The sequence below is a fragment of the Colobus angolensis genome, unplaced genomic scaffold, assembly GCF_000951035.1.
Source record: "Colobus angolensis palliatus isolate OR3802 unplaced genomic scaffold, Cang.pa_1.0 Scaffold419, whole genome shotgun sequence".
Lineage (NCBI taxonomy): Eukaryota > Metazoa > Chordata > Mammalia > Primates > Cercopithecidae > Colobus > Colobus angolensis.
This window is the reverse complement of record NW_012117588.1, coordinates 1178918-1194907: the sequence shown is the minus strand read 5'-3', so window position 1 is coordinate 1194907 and position 15990 is coordinate 1178918. Positions and strand designations below refer to the sequence as shown.

Here is a 15990-nt window from a genome sequence, read left to right as displayed (position 1 = left end):
CCATTTTGCTGGCCATCATAAAGAGGTCAATGATAATGATTTATAGGCAAAATCAAGCTGTAAGGATGCCGTATCAGTGAGATTTTGTTCAGTTTGGGTGGTTCGACCTGAAGAAGTAATATCTGAGGACAAGCTTTGTAGCATCTTGGCTTAGGTGCTGTGGTACATTATCATTATTGCTTGTTAAATGTGGGTAAACTTTTGCAATGAAGATGCCTTTAAAATACATTTGTCCTAGATAGGTCCAGACATCAGCACTTCATTGCTACATAAAATGTCCTGGACATGTCTTTAGAACCAGGGGGCAAACCACTTTCTCCTCCATGCCCTTTCTTCCTTATATAAACATTAATGTTTAAATATAACCTTAACAAGAAACCATATTTACTTTTTTTTTTTTTTTGAGACAAGGTCTGGCTCTATGGCCCAGGCTAGAGTACAGTGGTACAATCTCTGCTCACTGCAACTTCCGCCTCCCACCTCAGCCTCCCAAGTAGCTGGGACTACAGGTACATGCCACCACACCTGGCTATTTTTTGTAGAGACAGGGTTTTGCCATGTTGCCCAGGCTGGTCTCAAACTCGTGAGCTCAAGCGATCTGCCTGCCTCGGCCTCCCAAAGTGCTGGGATTATAGGCATGAGCAACCATGCCTGGCCCATATTTACTTTTAAACACTCTACTATGTAACTATGTCAATTAAATACGTACTAGTCCAACTAGTACAGGGAATTTTTTCCCCTCAAAGGTTTTTCATGTCAAAAGTGCCCAATGGAAATAAAAATGAGAAGGCTCTTTTGTTTTAAATATCTCCCTTCCCATGGGAACCCATTCAAGGGTGGGGAGCATCTCAGGCTGAGAGAACTTGCCTTTCTCCCTCCCAGGACCGAAGAACCTTTTAAGACTTATTCCTGCACTGGGAGCTCTCTCTGCATCCTTGTCATGTAGAGGCTTTTATTTATTTGCTTATTTACTTTCCCTTCCACATTCATAAGTTTATTGTCTGACCTAAGCAGTCATCTTACCTTTCAAGCACTTTGAAAAATGGAAACAGTCAGAGAAGTGGTTGGTGTGAGCACCACTGAATATTACTGTTTGAAAATTCTCTCTAAAAAAAATCTGAGCAAGAAGTTTGTCATACACAGCACTTCAACAATGTTTTTAAAATGAAAGAAAAAAGCCCTGGTTTTCAATGTTTGCCTCAAACCAGAATGCCATGTTCTCCAAGTAAGAATGAAGGAATGCATGTCTATATTCTGAATGCAAAGCTACTCAATTTAATGAATAGAAGCAATAGTTTTCATGGACTGCGTACTTCCTATGTCAGGTACTGGGCTAAGCACTTTCCTTGCTTCCCACACTCAACTGTACATTGTTGGGAGTTTTCCAGTTTTACTTTGTTTTCAATGGGATTCTCCACAAAAATACCTGCTTATCTTGGACTCATTGGTAGGTAACTTGGACAATACATGGAAAGCACATTCTCTTACACATAGTAGGCACTCAATAAGTATCTGTTGGATAAATGAATGGATGGAGAGAATTAATTAACTCCATTCTTGAACAAATTATCTGTCTTTCTGAATGTAGCCCTAAAACTTTGCCATTCATATTTCTCAGGAATGTCTCATTTAAGTGATAATTTGATTCCTAACCCATGCATTAGTAAGTCATTTTTACATCAAGTTTCTATTTTTAGAGATCCTCTTTCCACAAGTAGAAATGACATAATCCAAGTTCGTCTTCTTAGTTTATTTTTTTCTAGAGTCCTTAGCATGCTACATTAACCTGACAAAGCTTAATCTTGTGTTCATTTCACAATACATTTCATGCAGTTCACAGCTGTGATTGGTTTTACATTGACATTACACATGTTTCGATTCAGCCATGTGAAAAGAGTAATTCTTAATGGGGTTTGTCTCTGAAAACTGTCCAAGCTTAATAAGCACATGAGCAGTTCACTCTATTCTTAAGTGCATCTCTCTTTAAAATGCAAGGATTTTTAGCATAAGAATATAATGTCCCTGTTTATAGTCCATTTGCAACAGAACCACTTCCTTTAGGTTTCACATATCCTGAGGAATCCACTTTTACAAAATTGCATTCAAGTATATTATTTCATTAACATTCCAGGTTGGGTTTAGGTGCAAGGCTGACCTTCAGCTTTACATCCCCAAATAAATCTTCCATGGACCCAGCCTTCCCAAGACTATTCTTAACATTAGACTCTCTTTTACAATAAACATTCAGCACTAAAGCCACAGAGCAGAGCTATTTGGCATTTTCCAGTGAAGTGCAAGAAGTTAAATAAGTTATGTTTTTATTGCTAATGTATAGAATCAAGCACAGTCACTTTGTCAAACAGAAGGAAAGGGCATACACAAGATGTGGCCTCTCCTCAGATGCCTCAGGGACAAAACGCACAGAAAATGTCACCTGACCGCCACCCATCCAGCACCACTTTAAGATGATGTATTGAGTATTCTAGAGTCTGAGGAGTCAGACCTCTCATCATAGTCGTCCTCGGTGTAAATGGACTGCTTTGACACAATTGGACACCCATCATCAGGGATGGAAATCCGAGGGTCTTCCGTGGCGCGGGCAGGAAGGACGGGCGAGCTTCTGAAGACGCTGGTAGAGTTACTGGGGAAAGGACTGACATACTGGGACCTCAGCTGATACTGCTGCTGCAGCGTCATAGTGTTCCACAGGGTGACATCATTGGGCAAAAAGGGGCTCGACTGGTTTCTCGCCAAAGTATTCCTCAACATCAGCGGGTACCGGGGTGGCTGGGGGAAAGGGTGCTGCAGAGGCACAGCCAAGGGATTGGGGACAACATTACTAGAGTCGGCAGAAAACCTCAAGGTGTCTGGGACTCGAAAGGCTGATCCCACAGACCATTTGGAAGACGAGATGGGGTAGGAGCTCAAGGTATGTTCAAAGATGTGCCCGTTGGAGGGCAACACTAGACTCTCGGGTTCTGCGGAAGTTCGCTCTGCTCCCGTGACTGAGGATCGGCTGGACAGAAGGACTTCCACGGCGCTCACCAGGTCCCCGCCACAGCCCTTGAGGATGAGCTCAAGCACCGTTGGCTTCTGGTTGGGGAATATCTTTTTTAACACTTCAAGCGGCGGTCTGTTGGCTTTCAAGCTGAAGGGCAGAGAAACAGTCCCCGAGGGGCCCTCAATCAGGAGGTGATTCTGCTCCGCGTGATACTTGGGGCTGTCTGGGCGGCTCTCAGGGTTGCCTCCGTTTTTCTGGACAGCGTACCCCCCTTCATCCACGGACACTATCTCAGGGCTCTCAGGGGTGAAGCAGCCCTTACTCTTTGCCACATCTGGGGAACTCCTCTGGTCAGTGTCTTTGTCACTAAAGACCTCTGTATTGTCTGCCGGGTTGCCGTCTCCCAGTCTTTCTTCAGTCAAATCTGAAAAACAGAACAGCTGAGTTAATCTTTTCCTGGTGTGCATGAAGAGGAACAGATGTGCTCAGAAGAGACCTGTACACGTGCTTTTTGGAAGAGCAAATGCATCTCAGTGGGTCATAATATACTACAAGCCTTTTTAATTCGGACTGTATCACTGGCAAATGAAACAAAACCCCTGTAAATAGATCTAGAAATCAGAGTGGCTTCCTAGAATGCTTTGTGCAAGGAAGTTTGCCTTCAACATAGAATGGCTACATGAACCTATAACCACCGAAGATGTGGCTTTCATAGCAGTAACAATCTCAATAGAGAGCTTTGCGGGCTGGGTGGGGACTCCTAGAAGAGCAAAGCTCAGGGAGAAACAGGAAAATGAGCTCAGCTCCTCTTCTGCAAATAAGGTCCCCAGCTGTAATCTAGGGACAGCACCATCCAGATACCCACAGGGAATTTTATTATCTAAAATCTATTTTCCCATAGGTTGATTTTGTGTTAAATATGTCTTATGAACCAATCAGTATGTTTCATCAGGTTACCACGTACAATTGCTAGCTAATTCAACTGCTGAAGTGAAAGATACCTCTATCCATTGAAATCTTTCATAAGAAGCCACTTGAGGGACTGGCAAACTTGGTTGCCAATAACTTGGACTAGAAAGCAAATGAAACCAGCTATGACTTCTGGGTGGCAGGATAAATTGCTGGAGAGGAAAAAAGGAAGTGGCTAGAAAGGGTTTGTGAAACTGCACGGGAGCATTATCCATCAATGAAACAATGTGTCACACCCCACCGCCACTGGGGGCACCAGGCAGACACCTGTGCATGAACTGTTTTGCTGGTAACGTTCATGGAAAGGACTTGAAGATACCTTTTTTTTTAAACCAGTGAAATTTGAAGATACCTTTTTGTATCATATTGAAAAGGAGGAGGGAAAAAAAGCTTCCCAAATAAAGCAGATACTTGCTATAAAGTAAACCAGTAGCAAATTTACCATGTTGACCTAAGGACATTTTTACTTAACGGCTGGTGATATTGCCGGGCTAAGCACACAGAAAAGAATGAGTCAGAGTGGTTTGCTTTGCAGCAGTAAATTCTAACAGGCCGTTATAATAAAGACACATATTTTTTAGTGGCAAGCTATTTGCAAATGGAGTTTTATCCTTTTTTGAAACACGCACTGGCTGTGGCTACTCAAAGCCAGGGTAACTGATCGAAAGATGAGGGTAACTGATCGAAAGATGAAAATTCGTAAGGAGCCGGTTGTTGAATTGTAAACAATTGCTTTGCCTGTGTTCTCTGCTGCCCTGCCTGAATGGCCTCATTGTTGCCTTCTCTGTGGGTACACCTGATTATGTACAGATAGCCAGCTGGTGAAATTTCATCAAAGCACCTTCTAGAAACCATCTTGTCCTACGCTTGTTGTTTATTTTGAAAGCCTTAAAGGCCTACTTATTAACATTCTTCTAATACAGGATGTATCTTAAGTGTAACCAAAAAAAACAAAACTTTGTGAAATTTCATCAAAACACCTTCTAGAAACCATCTTCTCCTACACTTGTTGTTTATTTTAAAAGCCTTAAAGGCCTACTTATGAACATTCTTCTAATATAGGATGTATCTCAGCTGTAACCAAAAACCAAAACTTTGCCCTTTAACAAAGCAATAAATATGTGGCAAACATAAGTAAATACATTTTAAAACACTCTTAAATTACCTCCGTGCAAGTATCAACATAAATCTGATAGGAATTCATACTTATCCCAAATTTGCATTTTAATTAAACTGCTTCTTTCTTAATACAAAAATATAAGGTTTCCAATGAGAGGTTCATTTGCGTCATATACAACGAAGCCATCTTCTCTCCTACAGCGTCTTCGGATGGGGGACACAGCTTTTACCCCTTGAGTTAATGTGGTATTTGAACTCATGTCCTTGATCCAAGAGAAAAACAGCAACAAAAAGGCTTCTATAGATTTACTTTATAATCAGCTAGATCTATTTAAACTTTCCTGACTCATGACCCATACATACTTCTTGGCTATTATTCTATTATTATTAAACATTTGAAAATGATTAAACACTTGAAAAGTGATGTATATTAATATACTATCACTTTTAGAAATTGGAAAAACAAGTGAAATACTATCCCCATGTAAATATGGACATAAAGTACTTCTTTAAAATACTATGTACTTCTAAACAGTTTCCTTATTTTTTTAACTTTAGCCTAATTATTATTATCAGCACCAAGTATTTATATTTCTGCAAGATACTGGGAGAAACAGAATAAAGGATGAAAAACATCAAGAAGTGTAAGACCCACGCCTAACTTATGGACCTTATCTTCCAGCTGGGGAAGTAAGACACACATGCGGGAGAAAAAGCAAACAGGGCCTGGCAGCATTTGCTAAGCCTCAAATATGACACACATCGTATACCAATGTTCACAGCAGTAACATTCACAATAGCCGAAAGGTGAAAGCAACCCAAATGTCCATCAATGCATGAATGTATAAAACGTGGTATACACACACACACAGAGTGGGATATTATTCAGCCTCAGGAATGAAATTCTGAAACATGTTATAACATGGATGAACCTCGAGAACATTAGGCTAAGTGAAGTAAGTCAGACACAAAAGGACAAATACTGTATGACTCTACTTATATTCGATCCCAAGAATAGGGAAATTCAGAGAGAAAGTAGTATGGTGGTCGCCAGGGGCTGGGAGGAAAAAGGAATGGGGAGTTATTTCATGGGTATGGAGTTTCCATCTGGAATGATGAAAAAGTTCTGAAGATGGATGGTGGTGATGGTTGCACATTTTGAATAAACTTAATGCCACTGAATTGTACCCCTGAAAATGGTTAAAATTGTAAATTTTGTTATGTATACCACAATAAAAAAAAAAAAGAAAAAAAATGCCACACAGTGTCATAGTAATATAGAGAATGAGGAGATTTCTTTAAGCAAGAAAAACAACTAGTCCTTCCTGGGAATAAAGGGTACATAGGCACAGATGGAAAGCTCAAAGCTCAACTTTTTCTTTTTTTGAGACAGAGTCTCACTCTGTCACCCAGGCTGGAGTGCAATGGTGGTCTCGGCTCACTACAACCTCTGCCCCCTGGGTTCAAGTGATTCTCCTGCCTCAGCCTCCCGAGTAGCTGGGACTACAGGTGTGTGCCACCATACCTGGCTAACTTTTCTATTTTTAGTACAGACAGGGTTTCACTATGTTGACCAGGCTGGTCTCGAACTCCTGACCTCGTGATCCACTCACTTCAGCCTCTCAAAGTTCTGGGATTACAGGAGTGAGCCACCATGCCTGGCCAGCTCAACTATTTTTAAAAGAAATATGTGAACCAAATAGCTTTGTGTTTTAAAAGGTACATCCCCCTCCCTGCCCCACTTTGGATAAGTTTCAAACACTGAAAACATATTAGGAAGTGTTTTCTCAGGTCTGTCAACCAAAATGACTCTTCCACAGTACGCTTCAGGCTTCAGGAAAAAAGTGGATCAAACAGCAGAAGGCAAACTGAAAGGGGAATCAGGGAATGAGGTTCTCACTAACCTAATGACTCTACCATTACAAAAATGGAGTCTTTTTTTTTTTTCAACATAGCAACAGATATACTGTCCCAATCAACTGAATACTTGATACCAGGATTACAAGTCTGACAATACAAAATTCCACTAGTGTACCTATTTTCCTAAGTTCTGCGGAACAGACGGTAGTGGAATCTTATGTCAGTGCCAGCTTGTTCAGCAACTGTGAACTCTCAGACTGTGAAAGTCACTTTCTCATTTTGTTGTGTAACCCTTTGCCCCTGCTACTGGGACATACTGGTGCATCATGCACTTCTGGTTACTTGTCAAGGAGTGGTGACAGATTACACTGAAGTCTCCATACTTTCTCCGCAGGTTTCTGTGCTGTCTGGCTATGGCCAAAATCTGAGAAAAGCTAACAGGATGTCACAGGAATCAAATCTACAAATTCAGCGTAAACCAACCAACCACCTGAACTCAGCACTGTTTATACTGTGTTCAAAGGAAAAGCAAAGATGATGAAAGAACAAGCAGAGCACACCTGTGAGGCTTATGCACCTGAGCCACACACAAAGTCCTGCTAAGGAGTGCTGGGTGAGCCGAATCCCCATCAACATCTAAGGCTGTTGGAGTTTCAAAACTAGGCAAAGGAAGACTAGCCTCTAACTTTGCATCAAGAATAACTCCTCACCAAACAATAATTTCTGAAGGGCAGAATATACAGTCCCTGCAATTTTGTGGCACTGTGGTCTCCAGTACTGGTTGTATTATTGCACCTAAACTAAATGTATTGTAAATTATTCTATTATAAATACAGACTTTCACAGGTAATTATAGAGGGTGAGTTCTGAGCCCAGTGATAAAGTGTAATTTAATAATAGGTACCTCTTTACATCTCCAGATTTTTTCCTAAATAAACTTTACAAATCATTCTAGTTGGTTTAAAACATAAAGGCCTTTTTAGACATAGAACTGTGAAACTGCCAACTAACAAAATAAAATAGGAAATACTCCTGAAACACTTTACCTTCTTTCTTCTTGAAACTGAAACGCTAATTCCTAGAACATTAAGAGTGTATTTCAACTGATAATATTTTTACCCCTAGTAGATGGGTATAGAAAGTCAAAACTATTAAACAGAGAAGAAATCTATTTTATCGAATATTACAAATATTACTGAAAGTGATGCAATATGCTGCTTCTATTGCTAAACATGTAGATATTTTTTAAATCTTACCAAATATTCACTCTTCCGTTTCACATTTCATGGGGTAGAAACACTTACAGCTATCCCTGAAATAAACTCTGCCCTAGGGTAAAGAGGTTTTTAAAAGAAGTAGATATTCAATTAAAAAGAAAAGTTTTTCTATGGATAACAATGCTACAACTTCAAAATATATATGCCATAAGATGACTATAATACTTTTTTTTTTTTTGCTACAAGACTTTTAAATAAGGAGAGAAAATAAACACTTATAAAAGTGCTTTCAATCTAAAATTACAGTTTGAAAATATAACTTTCTTTAGGGGAGTTTTTCATATGAAAATGCAATTTAGTAAAAGAAATACATGTATCATTTCAAATACTTTGAGGAAGTCTATCACATATGAGAAACAAATATTCTTCTCAAGATGCATAAAAGTGAAAAATCTGGCCAGGCATGGTGGCTCACGCCTGTCATCCCAGTACTTCTGGAGGCTGAGGTGGGCGGATCTCGAGGTCAGGAGATCGAAACCATCCTGCCTAACACGGTGAAACCCCGTCTCTACTAAAAATCCAAAAAAATTAGCCGAGCGTGGTGGCACGTGCCTGTAGTTCCAGCTACTTGGGAGGCTGAGGCAGGAGAATGGTGTGAACCCGGGAGGCAGAGCTTGCAGTGAGCCGAGATCGCGCCACTGCACTCCAGCCTGGGTGACAGAATGCGACTCCGTCTAAAAAAAAAGTGAAAAATCTTTCTGACTTAGATGTCATAGGTTGCATCCATTCTATCCAATTATATCTACAAAAACAAAATAGTTCTTACACACAGAATGAAAACACAGAAAAATTGGCAGAGAGGACTATTTCCTAGCTCAAAAGTCACTGGACTCCCCTATCCTTTTGAAATCATGTCATGCATTTTGAAACATAGATTGTCATATCCTCATCTGTTCACTTGAGCTGTGAGGAACACACCTCTAAATAACAGGTCCTTGATGGGTAGTTTTCAAAGCACACAAATCTCATAGCAGTGGCAAGGGAGGGAGCCCAGGCAGGATGGGACTTTTACAGGAGACCATTGCCTAGTCAGAATTCTAATCGTAGACAAACGTTTCACATTTTCTGTTACCTTTATCTCACACTAGAAGTGATGAATCAAAAAAAAAAAAAAAAAACCTGAATAGCTGAAAATCTAAAAAACACCAGGGAATGATCTCAGTCTAAAAACTTTCCTTTTCTTCCTGGGGTGGGTTGCCGGGTTGGGGAGGGTTGTGAAAAGTTTAAAAAAAAAAAAAAAGAGCCATGCTTTCCTTTTTAAAAAAATCATCAACAACACTGAATTAATAATGTATGAAGGAATCAGAGTGGTTCCTTGACACTATGTTTTGGGAGAATATTGCTATAGACAGGACTGGGCTGAAGGAAGTATGGTTTGCAACTGTGGACCTCATATATTTTGTAAAAATTTAGTTTTGATCTCTTTCTTGACTCAGAAGGGAATATCTTCCAAGAAGCAGAGGGGAAATTACCTACAAATCTACATGTTTATTTGGTACCTTCCAAAATGCACCTGTCTACTCATCCATCTATTTAACAAATGCCCCTAAATGCCTTCCTATGCTCTCATGCACTGTCTTGGGTAAGATTATACAGAGGTGATCAAAGCACTGCCTCTTGACCACAGAGAAGCTTACAGTTTACTGACTAATCTTTTGTAAAATTCCAAGTAAGCTGCAGTTGGTTATATTTTACAGTGAAATACAGCAAATAACTCCAAGGATAGCAGCTGGGCAGACCATAGTGTCTTCACAGGAGGAAATATTGTTTTAAGTGCTTACATATAAAGATTATGGGTGCTAGAGATATATACTAAACAAAGTAACAATCAGTGGGAAAAACATGGAACACTAATTCCAGCTCTGTAAAATTTATATCTGTCTAGTTGTAATCAAGAGATTGGAGATTTTATAAAGAAATGATGTGCTGAGTCTTAAGTTTTTCATAATTATTATTGTTATTTGGTACTTGATTGTACCTTTTATAGCTGTTTATACAATAAAATGCAAAAAAAAAAATAACAAAAAAACCCATACCTAGTTATTTTAGTTTCCCTTCTGAGAACTGTAGCATGCATTGCTCGGGCAAGGGGATTACTCACTAAGGCAATGTGGGACGTAACTGACACAATCACAAGGCAGTGGACCTGTGAGGACCAGCTGTCCTACCACTGCATCCTCCACCTCTGCCATGAGCACCCAGGCACAAGCCATCAGAGCCACACAGGACTAGACAAGGGGGTCCAAGGACCTGAGCAGTTAATGGCTAAGGGGCTGCAACAGGTTTAAAAGGGGAAGAAAGGAAGAGAAAGAAAGAGGAGGAAGGCAGGCAGGCAAATGGCTTTTTACTGGGCTTAGTCCTCCTTCCTGTCAGGAAGAAGTGCAACATTTCCAGAAAGGGGCTCCGAGTCCTCCAGGGACTTTGATTTATTAAGATTTATTCCCTTTCTCTCTGTAAAGCTGTTAGCAGAAAGTGCTGACTGGCTGGCTGCAGCAAAGAATTTCTCATCAATGCTCTTTGATTGTATTTTGCAAACAAAATGCCTGTTGCTTGGTAACATTTCACTTGAGCCTGACCTTCTCCGAAAGTTATTGCTATCAGATTCGATTTACACTGTCCTCCTGTGATTACTGTAATCTTTTAAACCCGGGAGTTCATCCATCAGAGAAAAAGAAAAGTTGGTTGTGTAAGTCGAGAGCACGGCTATCCTCCAGATTTATAACACCAAGGAGTGATTTGGAGGTGGGGAGAGGTTCTTTCCCAGATGGCAGTAGAACTCTGGTTCCTAAACATGGAACACACTCTCGTTTTTCCTGCCAAACGGTTCCAGATCCACAGGATGGACCCCAGCACCTTCCTGACGCCAGTCCCAGGCAGCTCCGGCTCTGCAGAGAAAGAAGGAGGAGATGAGCACAGGCGACCCCACCGCCAAGGGGTGCCCTGCAAGGTTACCAGGGCTGGGTGAGGAAGGCCTAGGCCTATGGTTGTCAGATAAAATAACAGGATGTCCAGTTAAGTGGGAACATCAAGTAAACAATGAAGGCTTTCTAGTAAAAGTATGTCCCATGCAATATTGGCATCCTATTTTTTGTTTGCATGATTTTTGCAAAAGCGGCAACTCACTTCGAGACTCCTGCCTTGGGAAGGACAGGGTAGTGAAGCTCAGGAAGAGCAGAGAGGGAGCAGAGGCCCAAGAGCTGGATGAGGGAGAGGCAAGGGATGTGCCTGTGTCTGGGCGGTTCCTGAGCTGCCTAGTGAGCTGCTTCCTGATGGTGACCAAGGAAGAGCCGTCTCTAGCAGGCGGCAAAGAGCTGGGTTCAACTGCAGCTCCGACCCCCTGGTGCAAGGGGACGGCAGTCCAGTGCAGCCCCAGGGAGGCACTGCCTATCTTTGCCCCTACTTTGAGCCCACTGTGGCCAGGGTTCCAGTCCTGGGCCAGCTGCCGCAACCCTCCACAACACATACACACCATCTGCACTGCGTGCAAACCAGCCAGGCCAAGAGCTGGGAAGACCCATCCCTCGCAGCATCCCAGCCCCAAGAGCCAGCCCTGGGGTGGGGTTTGGAAGAGACCTTAGTGACTGTATGCGTATTCCTTTTTATTTGGTTGGGTTTTGTTTTTTTAAATGCAACTGAGTCAAGACCCTCACCCTCAAATCAAGCCATCTTAAAATGAGACCCTGTTTTTCAATTCACAGGTACACTTCATAAATGGTTTTCAAGTATTTCCTGCGTTTCATTTCCTCCTAGCCAACAGTCAGAGGGCTTCTCATCCTGGCCTGGACGAGTGTTCCGTAACAACCATTGCACTTGCAGGTGCTTCTCTTTGGGGAAAAAAAAATTTTTTAAAAAAGGAAGTGGACCTTGCAGGACCCAGTCAAGCTGGAGCAGAAAAGCCCAGAGGCAAGCATAAAGATGCTAGGAGGGGCAGGGCAAGAGGAAAAATAAAATAAAGGCAGTTTTCCAAAATCTCCTTACTTCTCCCCCTATAGTTATCTTGTTTGCTCCACCCCCATCCCCCAAGAAATAAACAGGAAAGAAGATCCTACTTTCCCATTTGATCCTGCTCTCTTATTCCTAACCAACTATGTTTTTGATTTCTTTTTCCTTTTAAGAGCATTTAAAAGAATGCGTGTACATATTCATTTTGATGGCAGATGGAGACCTAGGAAGAGTCTACAACCACAGATCTTTCTTCTCATGGCACCACAGTCTAAGGTGACCCAGGACACTCCCCTGGAGGAAAAGTTGGGGGTGGGGAAGGGAGCCACAACAAAAGAATGTAACTTTAGCTTTTCACCTTGGCAGTGACCCTTCCCTCAGCTCTTGAGCCCACGTCCTGAAAGGCTGGCTAGGCTGGTTGAAACTGCTGATTCAGATACACTAACAGTTGGAAGATCTTCATGCCTCCTATATTTTCATGGGGAGAAGGAGTGTGAGAAGAACGTAGAGGGAATTTAGGAGAAGAATAAATGAATTAAATAGTGTATGTATATATACACACATATATAGCTTAAATTACAATTTAAATTTAAACTATATATATAGCTTTTAATAGATATATACAGCTTAGTATATCTATATAGATAGCTTAATATGTCTATAGATATATATAGCTTAATATATCTATATATAGATAGCTTAATATAGCTATATATAGCTTAAATCAAAATGTTGGGCTCAATCAAAATCTAATAATTAATTCCAGGTCCATCATAGATGGTAATCAAAGAGCAGGAGAAATCCACATTCAAAAAGAAAAAAGAATACTTCATAACTAGAAGTAAAAACCACTAGAATATGAAAATTCTCCTTAAAAACACCACACATTGAAAGGGATATTCAACATACTACACTATTAGATAAAATAACCCCATTCCTTTAAAGAATCTAAAGCAGAATTTGAGAAAAATTTCTTCCAGTTACAAAACTGAGTTTTGATGTGAATACATCACTCCCTAAACTGGGTGGCTTTCCTCCAGTGATTCACAGCAAACATACTCTTCCTTAAGGCATGTGCTTTTCTCAAAGATTTCTGGAGAGGAAAGACTCCATGTGCTTTTGTGTACAAGAAAAAAAATCTCTCTCCACAGCTATGTACTAAAGAGGCCCTTTGTCCTGCAAAAAGACAAACCACATTTTAAAATCAAAGTTCACAAAGTAATAGATCCACACTACCAGCAGATATTTAAAGATTTCTGATGGTCTGTATACTTAATGCACATGTGGACCTACCTTAAAGCAAAGTAAGCTTTGCTTACTCTCTGCACTTAGTGAACTACTTATCCAGGAATAGTTCTGATATGCTTCTAAATAAATATGGAATGCTATACACAAATACATTATCAGAACAACTGCAAAAAGGGTATAATACCTATAGTAGCAGGCAGTCTCCGTGAGCAGTTTTCTTCAACTTAAACCCCAAATGGACTTTATTTCTACAAGCACTGTGTAGACTGGATCCACTTGTATGTTTGTCTTCCTAAACAATTATCTATTATTATCCTACCTTTCTCCCCACTCCCCGTCAGAGTGGTGACTGACTTTTTCTAAAAAAATGGAATTATGGGGTCAAAGCAATTGAAAGAAGAAAACAAAAGTTGTGTACATCAATGTACAAGGTATGGGGGGGTGACCAGCTGGAAACTGAGCCCTTGGTCCCTGATGCCTCAGTCCCCCAAAGTCGTCACTTTGACTTCTCCTTGTGATAAATCCTATTCTCCTTTGCAATTACTTGTTTTCAATTTGGAAGGCTCAGGCTATCCCTGAGTACTAAGTAGGAGTAAAACAGAGAGCACAGCTCTGGTTTGTCCAGTTGAAATCCGTTTCCTTTTTCTCTTCCTCCAAAGCATGTATCCTGCTGCCGCTGCCTACTCCGCCTTTCTGCCTGCCCTCACTCCTCCTCCTCCTCCTCCTCCTGGGGTGGTGTTTTCAGTTTTGTGACTCTTTAGAAATCATGAACTTTAGCTATCCCAAAGAACACTGAAGAACACAGGATGTGAAAGGAATCTCCGTGGACAAAGACCACAGAACCCAATGCCCTATCACAGGAATGCTGCTGGGCAGGTGGCCGCTGCAAAATGCTACCTCTGATATTAACTCCGGCCTCTGCCCTAGTCCTGGGGGAAACGGAACCAGAAAAGCTGGAAACGGAAAAAATTAAGAAAATATATTGGTACAAATCCACTTCTAGAGCTGAGACCAAACTCTTCCTAGTTATTTATTCAAACCTATGGGAGACAAAAAAAAAAAAAAACCTTTTTCTCCTCCCTCCCCTTCGTCTGTGGCAACTCCATAAATATAAAAAGATGAGAGACAAAAGAGAGACAACTGGCGAGCATTCCTGAGAAATGTTTATATGCTAACTTGGATTAAATATCCACAAAATCCAAGTTCAGCAAACTCTCTTCAGGCTTTAAAATTCCCAGCTCTACTCTCACACAGGCTGTTCTCAGAGCTTCAGGCCTGGAAAGCATTGCTGAAAGGGCAGAACTCCACCTGCCAGTCACCCGTGACTCACCAGGAAACAGGTGAGTCCACCTCACTTCCTCAGCTCCACAGGATCCAGACAAAGCAGTCCTGGGCTCCTGAAAGCCTTTCTCCAGAAGTTAGGGGTACCGTCTTTAGGGAGCTGGCAGGTCAGTGTAGGTACCAGTTTTGCCACGGTACTACCTGCAGGAGGGCTCTGGACCTTCCCACTCCTAATTCCAGCATGCCCCCTTCCGGGAGAAGGTGGGCTGTGTTCCTTTGTACACTTGCCCCAGTTAAGGAGAAACACCAAACACATGTCTACTTTATTCCAAGAACCATCAAAAGAGCTCTTGCACTGGGCAGAACCGCAAGCCAGAAATTCCCCAGGAAGAGAGAGACTAAGAGACTCAGCTCAGGCCTGCCAAGCTCAGGAGGCCTGGATGGAAACGGATGGGTGGTGGGGGATCAGATTTTGTTTTTTTATTTCTTTAAACCATGAAGACAGCTGAGGGCGGCCTGGGGAACAGTGTTAAAGGATCTAGGAGGTTCTGCAAAGGAGTGAATTCCGGGCGCACCAGATTCTTGGTCCCACTATCAGCTCAGGAACCTTTCGGGACCTTTTTACTATCATTGCTAAATGGAACTTATTTCACCAGTTACAAGAGTCTGGAGGCCACGGAGCAAAGCTAGAAAGGCCAGGGTTCTGAGAGCTGGATACTTGTCCTCACTCAAATTTTCCTGGGCCCAGGGCCGGGCCAGGCCGGTCGAGAAGCACAACCAGCTAGGAGTGGTGGGCTTTGGCGCCTTCCCTACACCTACCTACCCATTCCAACTCCCGAATGGCGAGGACCTCTAAAGCCTGCAGCCAGGAAAACCTGACACCACCGTGGTGAGTGTGCGCGCCTGGGTTTTAATTTGGTCCTGTCTCAACTCCGTTGTCTCCCTGCTCAATCTGACACGTTCCGAGCCCTTTAATCTGGGAAGGCACCTGGCGATCCTGACGCACAGTCCCGTTGTTTGGCTCCCCGGAGGCGCCTTCCCTGCGGGCGCGAGTGCTACTCGCGCTGGGTCCGGACTCAGCCGGCTTCTCCCGGGAGAGGAAGCCCCGGCCTGGCGGAGAGTGGGAAGGAAAGCCCTGCCAGGCCCACTTCCCAAAACTTTGCCTCCAGGCCTCCCAAGTGGAGCTGCAGCAGACACTCCGAAGTTCGCCCACGCGCCCCGCCAAACTCCCGCACCTCAAACACTCTTACCTGGCTTGGCGAGCTGCGCCTGCAGAGCCCCGGGCTGCGGCTC

General features: G+C 42.2%; 1 protein-coding gene across 1 annotated transcript in view; it reads right to left on the bottom strand.

Moving 5' to 3' along the window:
• Nucleotides 1-2460: 2460 nt before the first annotated feature.
• Nucleotides 2461-15990, bottom strand: part of DMRT3 (doublesex and mab-3 related transcription factor 3) — a 14647-nt gene continuing 1117 nt past the window's right edge. The window contains exons 2-3 of the mRNA XM_011956479.1: nt 11029-11204; nt 2461-3485 (exon numbers count right to left, since the gene is read on the bottom strand). Of these exons, the coding sequence (XP_011811869.1) occupies nt 2461-3485; nt 11029-11204 (1201 nt within the window). The remainder of the gene's footprint in view (nt 3486-11028; nt 11205-15990) is intronic.